This window comes from Lytechinus variegatus, chromosome 10 (assembly GCF_018143015.1).
Source record: "Lytechinus variegatus isolate NC3 chromosome 10, Lvar_3.0, whole genome shotgun sequence".
NCBI classification, from domain to species: Eukaryota; Metazoa; Echinodermata; class Echinoidea; order Temnopleuroida; family Toxopneustidae; genus Lytechinus; species Lytechinus variegatus.
Genome location: NC_054749.1, coordinates 12,129,352 through 12,137,139, shown reverse-complemented (window position 1 = coordinate 12,137,139; position 7,788 = coordinate 12,129,352). Strand labels below are relative to the sequence as shown.

General features: G+C 35.6%; 1 protein-coding gene across 2 annotated transcripts in view; it reads right to left on the bottom strand.

The window, feature by feature from the left end:
* Positions 1–227: 227 nt before the first annotated feature.
* Positions 228–7,788, bottom strand: part of LOC121422993 — a 28,441-nt gene continuing 20,880 nt past the window's right edge. For both annotated transcript variants that reach the window (XM_041618261.1, XM_041618260.1), the window contains exons 17-23: positions 7,353–7,475; positions 5,368–5,495; positions 4,492–4,723; positions 2,985–3,029; positions 2,223–2,392; positions 1,482–1,609; positions 228–1,101 (exon numbers count right to left, since the gene is read on the bottom strand). In XM_041618261.1, the coding sequence (XP_041474195.1) occupies positions 1,059–1,101; positions 1,482–1,609; positions 2,223–2,392; positions 2,985–3,029; positions 4,492–4,723; positions 5,368–5,495; positions 7,353–7,475 (869 nt within the window). In that variant the 3' untranslated portion in view covers positions 228–1,058. The remainder of the gene's footprint in view (positions 1,102–1,481; positions 1,610–2,222; positions 2,393–2,984; positions 3,030–4,491; positions 4,724–5,367; positions 5,496–7,352; positions 7,476–7,788) is intronic.

The following is a 7,788-nucleotide window of genomic DNA, read 5'->3' as shown; positions in this document are numbered from 1 at the left end:
TTGTGGTAAGAATTTGTGCATTTTGACACCATTATCACCAACCTGCGCCTTTCCATCTCAGAGATACCATTATACAGTATATATGAAAAGGTCATTGACCTTTGACCTTGAAAAAAAGCACTTTCCCCAACCCGTATTCCTCCTAACTTTTTTTTGGTAAATGTTGACACCCATACCTACTCAAATCAGTCAAAAAACCATTTCCAATAATTTTATTCCAGATGGTTACTAATTACGGGATACTATCCGTATTAACAGAGCGTATGCCGGCAGATACGAACGTAAACTAACTTTTCTGTCCACCAGTTATCATTTCGAGGAGGAACGAGTTCTGTTGTGTTTGTAGTATACGAACTTCTCGACTCAGCCAACGTGGGCTTAATTTAGATTCAGTATAATCATTAACATCAAGAAGATTTGGCGCTTGTTGGACGATTCGCGGGTATCCCGAATAAACACACCCATTTTACTTAGTCTTCTGTATTTATGTTAATTCTGTTAATTCCAGGCTAGGTTTATTTTTCTTATTTATGATTTGTACTGATGAAATAATGTTGATACTTTGCTCAAATATTTTGAACTCTTTGTACGTTTTCTTCTATAAATGAACCTTTTTTCAACCATACGCACATTTCTTTATCATGTACATGTATAAGCCCTTACGGCAATATTTTTATGTAACTAATCCATACATAATTTGCATATGTATACAAGAACGAACAGCAATACAATGTCTTACATTTTCGTAATCCTGAGAAGACAATATTTGAAGACAAATTAAAATTTGCATGAATGAATGTACATAATTCATTTTAATCAGGATTTAAAACTATCAATAAAGACTCATTCTTAACTGAACCAACACTTAAAGAAAGCTGAGTAAAATAATCTTATATACATTTATAAATAATTAATATCTTCGATGTCCAGACAGTTGATGAGAATGTGGTCTTGAATGTGTACTATGAAATTGGTTTTATCAGCTCTTCAATTGCCTAATTCCCAACTGGCACTACTTGAGCCATGATGAAGATTTCACAGTCATGGGTGTTCCACGTTTAAGCAGGGTGATAAAAGAAGGGGCCCTTTCTCCTGCGATGCCTGAAAGGGAAAATTCGATATCATTAGTGATGTCAATTTATATTTGAGATTTTTTCAATTTCCCGTTCGAAAATACAATCAAAGCAACAAAACTATTCAAATAGCAAAGTACAAAATGTTATTCGTGATAATACTGTACATAAAAATAGGTCTGTAGCACATTGCATGTATATGATGTTCAAATCGTCCTTGAGTAAAGAATATTTACATTTTATGAATGGGAATCTAAATTCTGTGAATATTATATAAATATTTTGTGAATTATTACCCCCCCCCCCAAAAAACTGTTCTGCTTAACCTTATCAACAGGACAGTCTTGTGTTTCGTTATTTGTACTTATGACGTCTCAAACACGAGGACATGAAGAATATTTCACTTACTTGCGTTTTTCCTTTTGAGGTGCAGGAGGGGTATTTTCTTGAGGGGAGGGTGGGGATGGTGCTTCCTCTATAGGCCCTGGACTTTGAAAGTACACATTAGGGATGGAGGCAGCCAGTCGGTATATCAACTGTTAAGAAATTATTGAAACAACGTACAGAGATAGCATTAGAAGTGTATTATTGTGATTATTTTGCAGACATATTTATGCAAGACGATAAGGCAATAGGGCAATAAAATTTCATCAATAAGATGAAATTTGATATGGGTATAGGATGGTTGATTAAAGAGCAGACATCGGCCGGCCTAATTTACCATTTCAAACGGTTGGGGTGACTTTGTAGAGGTGTTGTGGCTCAGTGGACAAGTCTCCGGACTTTAAACCACGAGGTCAGGGGGTTCAAATCCTATCGAAGCTCTTGCGTGGACAAGGCGTTTAACTACTGTAACATTTGCCACTCTCCACCCAGGTGTAGTAAATGGGTACCCGGTAGGAAGTAATCCCTTAAATGTTCAAGCGTCCAATCAGGGTAGCCGTGATAAAGCTTGGGCAATCGTATGCAGCGCTTAGAAACATTATATTAAGTGCTTTGTTGTTATGAGTGTGAAAATTGTTGTCTATCAACAAAAAAAAAACTCCAACACTATAGACACCGTCTCTTTTAGGCTCATTTGTTGGCTTCAAAAGGGGTTGTCGATAGCGGAACCAAAAGTGCATTAGTATAGTTTTCGTCATTTCTTACGTCATCTGTTCCGTATTCTTCAGACTGGACCGCTCCTTTTCGTCTCAGTTGATTCAGTTGGCGGGTACGTGCAAACATAAGACAGGCACCGATTGACAGGATGCATATGAGAAGCAGAACACCTCCAATGACACCCACAATCAAACCAATGTTTACCTCTCCGTCAGAAACTGAGAAAAGAAACCAAAAACTGGCTAAATTATTTTGATTTAATGATTGATTGACTGACTGACTGACTGATCGATTGATTGAATGATTGGTTGGTTGGTTGGTTGATTGATTGATTGATTGATCAAGAATTTATTTCAGGCAACGATAAATTTACAAAGTAAAACAAAATGCAAGACAACAAATGAAATCAAAATAAAAGAAATATGGCATGCACATTTAATTTCTATTTAACTTGAATCAAATTTTAATATGCTGGGACCTCGGCTCTTTTGCATTCCTCTTTCTTAGGACAACAACAAAAAATATTTAAAAAATGGACATTCAATCATATATTGAAATCTTATATTGAAATGCAACAATAAAAATAAAATTTTACCAACATTGTTGAATCTTTACTAAAAATCTTGACAGGCTTCGTCAGACCACCTCCACTCTTTTATCAAGAAAATACAACTTAACCATGGATTGAGGTCACACTGTAACATGACTTTCTTAGCTCATGGTAAAAAACTGTCTGATAAAGACTATCCCTATTTCAAGTGTATATACCAACATCAAGTTGAGAATTATTAAATCAATTGAACATCTTACCGACACCACCCGTTTGAACAGGCAAAACTGTGGTTGTAACAGCATCTAGCAAGGATATGAAGAATGGTAGTTTAAAAGTTTAAGTTTAGCCAAATTCAATAATTTCAATAGATCGATTTTTAGTGCATTTCATGGGGCATTACAAATATAAATGTTAACTCTATAAGCGTATCAAAGCACATGTTACGAAACTTGCCTTTAATTTGAATGAAATTGTTACGAAACATTTCTCATTGAACCCTTTTTTTAGTATTTTAATTCCAGTAAGTCAATTAAAATGTTCACAGCTGGTACAGTTATTCAAAAACACCCCAACAAAAAGTTGATATTAGCACTGACTGAAAATTTGATCAAAATCGGACATAAAATAAAAAAGTTATGACCTTTTAAATTTCACTTAATTTTAGAAACAGTTATGCACACTTTTATGCAAATAGTATTTCTTTTGTATTTACTTAGATGAGATATGGATAAATCTTGCTTTATGTCTTGTAAAAATAGTTTTAAACTTCACTGAACATGTGGCATTACCATTATTTTAGCATTTTGTGGTTAATCAAGTTGGTCATTATTGTAAAATCTGTACAAATTGAAATAATGTATAATTCAAATAATAAAAACAAAAAATATGACGAGACATCATCGGCTCTCTCATTTGCATTTCAGGAAGTTTTGCATACAGCTGAAAAAAGGCAAAAGTGTACTATATCTTAACATTCTTATTTTGCATCCGATTTTGATATTTTTTCAGCGTGATTCTTGTTTGATTTGTTTCTATTGATTCGTATCAACATCTTATAGGGTAGACTTGACCCTTAAACCGTGTAAAGGCTTCCTTGTAACTGGCAGAATGGTGAAATACGTTCATATTCGTCTTAAACAATCAGAGCGGCCCGATGAATTTCATGGCTAAAACCTTAACGATTAGGTCATTTATCACCTCACCTGCGTCGAGCACAACACCTTGCTTTCGTTCTTAATGTGGTTTTTTAAAAGTACATTCGGAAAGTGAGGTACAGCATATACAATCTTACTTTTTATTGGAGGGAGACCAACAAGGATATAAGGCAGGGAAACAATATTTCTTCAATCTGCTTTATCGAAAGGGGATAGAATTTGTTCTTTCAAAACTACACCATATTAACAAATTAATACCTTCAATCGGTAACAATGGGCATTGGTGGTAGTATATTTTTCTAGGGTAATGCCAGATCTCCTTCAACATACAACAATGCGTGAATTATACCGTTACATAGAAACAGAAAGCTGATTACAATATCAAAGAATTTGTATCTTTAATTCACACATACGAAAATGGAAACTTAGTATCCCTTAACAAAATTAGTGTTCAATCATAAGATTAAGTCAAGGAAATATCGTTAACAAAATAATTTTGTAAATATCACCAATAGCCATGGTTCGTCAACATTTAACTCATATTGGTTCATCTGTGACCTGCGTGTTTATTAAGGTTCTTCCCACTTTCGTTAAAAAATAGAATACGTACCTCTTGTTGTGACTAAATCGCCCGGTATCTCAAGTCGGAAAGTGCCGTCACTGAGAGTGTTACCATTGTTTCGAAGGTGAGATAAAATGGCATCTAAGATTGTGTTTTCATCACCGGTGAAGTCAGCACTGACGGGTATCCTACAATCCACGCCCAGACTACCGGGGAAGAAACCCTGGACGCCTACGTTGATGATTCCTTGAACCCCTTGGGCAAGTAGGATGCGAGGAAGCTGTAAAGACAGAAAAATAACATTAGCAATAAGCATCAGCATGGTGTCAAAATATATGATCAGTTTGATAATAATAATAATGATAATGATAATAATGATATTGATAATGATATTAATAATAATCATGATAACAATAATACAAACTGATTATCAATGATAGTTCATATAATTCATAGAATGTTCAGGGGGATGCGATATTGTGTCACCCCCACCACAAACATACATACGCGCAAACGCATCTATACTCACATTCTCGGCTCCGCAACGAAAAGATACATTTTTTTTTTTTACAAATCTTCACACACATAAACACACCCTCACCCACAACCCCATCCCACACACTTCAAAATAGTATAGCTTCATGTATTGGTCGAAAAGTTCAGGATGCGGATGATAATGATGATAATAATATAGATGATATAGATAATGATGGACAATCCCAATGGGCAAAAACATAATTCAATCAATCAACCAAATCATTTCGAGGACATAAAGTGATCAGACTGTGAGCGACAATTTTCAGTTCATCTAGTGATTCATATCACACGTAAGTTTGTATGCAATGCAATGTAAGTGCACACATGCAGCACTAATGGTAACTGATATACACATCTTTCAGAAATGCATAAATAAAACCAGTGTACCAGATTCTGGATAGCCTCAGCTGCATCTTGATATTCCTGGCTTTGCTCATTTGCATATTGATCACTATAGTCTACTGCCAAGACTCCGATTTCTGCAACAATGAATCTGATGAAAAACTCTCGAACTCCTAAAAATAAAAAAAATAAAACACAAAATGGGTAAGCTTCCTCTAATTTCTATTTTATAAGATGGAGGTCATTAGACAAAGCGCCTGTCCTATAAAGAGGTGGGGGTGCATGGTTTCGATCTCCTATCCATCCATATAGTGGCGTCATGAGCAAACATTTTTGAGGGGGCCTATCGGGCAAAATTCGTAATAGTTAAAATTTCACATTCTTATTAAAATAATCCTATTTGTGTTAGGCTTTGACATAGCATTCGGAAAATTATATATTTCATCATTAATTTTTCAATTTCATTTTTCATGGTCGTGGGTTACTTCTACTTTTCGGGGGGGGGGGTGTCAGGCTCCCCCAAGCAAACCTCCCACTCCCTCTGTACGCCACTGCATTCATTCAAAATGGGACCTTATCAATTCCTTCTTATTAGGAGCTCGACGTACTAGAATGGGACGGATTATTAAGGCAACACATAATGCAAAACAGGGTCCCGTCTTCAAAAAGCTGCGATTGATATGATCAATCGCAACTATGGGTAGCCAGCAACGTCAACATGGAAAAGTACATGTTTATCGAAAATATTTTTTAGAGATGATGTGTATTTTCATGACAAGAATATGCTTCTCTTTGTTTTCAAAGGACATTGAGCAAATTTCCTAAAGAAAAATTACGACGCTGATGGATTTCCATATTCTTGAGTTTGCTCGGATCAATTGAGGCCCGGTTGGAATGCAACTGAAGCTGAAGCGACTATCCAGGATGCATCTTTCGTCAGTACTTGTGCACCTAACGAGAGCGGGCAGTGTGAATCACAATATAATACCGTTTTTGAGGCTTTGAATCAGATTACAAATCTTGGCCTTCTTATTTTATTATAAAAAAAACTTTATTAGGCCATTATCTGAATGGATAAAACGTGTAATTTCCTTGTTGAAACTGTCTTGTAAGATCGTAAACTCTTTTCCAGCAGTGGGACCAGATCGTTTATCATAAATGATCATATTTTATTTCATTTCTATTTCACACGATGCACATGATTTATCACATCCTGTAAAGCAAGTACACACGCCTAAAACGATTCCGTAGGGGCAGTGGAAAGGTTTTGAAAGTGTGAGTGGGGGGCTGAACCAAAAGTCGGGAGGGGTGCACGGCTGACCATGCAAGAATCAACATTCAGAAAGTCATTTTTACCTTTTTTGTGCATGGTTTTGGGAAAAAAACGTGGGAGCTGAAGCCCACCTAGTTCCCATATTCCTCTGCCCCAGAATTCTATTAAACTTCTTAAAGGTCAAGTCCACTGCAGAAAACCGTTGATTCGAATAAATAGAGACAAGCATAATACTGAAATTTTGACCAAATTCGGACGAAAAATATGAACGTTATTACATTTTAAAGTTTTGCTTATTTTTCACAAAACAGTTATATGCACAAATGAGTGGCATGCAAATGAGAAAGTCAAAGATGTCCATCACTCACTATTGATTATTTACCAATTTGACATCACAGACCAACTTAGCTGAACCATAAAATGTTATAACAGTGGTAATGTCACATGTTCAGGGAGGAAAAAATATGTGTCATAGGACAATGAGGAGAAAATTAGAATATTTATATTTCAAATAATAACATACAATAGAAATAGTGAGTGAAGTTATCAGCCCCCTCATTTGCATACTGACCAGGAAGTGCATATAACTGTTTTGTGAAATTAAGCGAAACTTTGAAATGTCATAACCTTTTTATCTTACATCCGATTTTGATGACATTTTCGGTGTTATGCTTGTTGGATTTTTCTCTTTTTATTCAAATCAACTTGACATTGGGGTGAGTCGCTAAATCATTTTTTTTTTATTCATATGACGTACTTGTTACACATTGCCTTGTCCAGAAGCTTCGGTCTCTGTCTTGTCTGCATTCGCATGTATAACTTCCGCTGGATGTCTGCATGCATATCTCACGCTGGAGATCGCATGAAGAGGAACATTGATCTGAGAAAATGAAGTAAAGATAATCGGTTTGTTTAATTTACAAATTATTCGTTAGTCCCCGCGTTTTGGGGAGTTAACAGAAAGTTGAGAGGAAATGGAATGAACTTTAAGTACGAATTGACATCAAATACTTGAGGTTGACTTTTGGTTTTTAAATGATATGCAATTGAACTTAACTGTCTTGCAACGCATCATCAGACTTCAGCAGAATTAAGTCTTTGCACACTGAACTATTTCTGGGAGAATAATACTGACATTTTTTATATGTATATTTTCCAAAATCTAGATTTTGATTTTGCACTATTGGTACTCG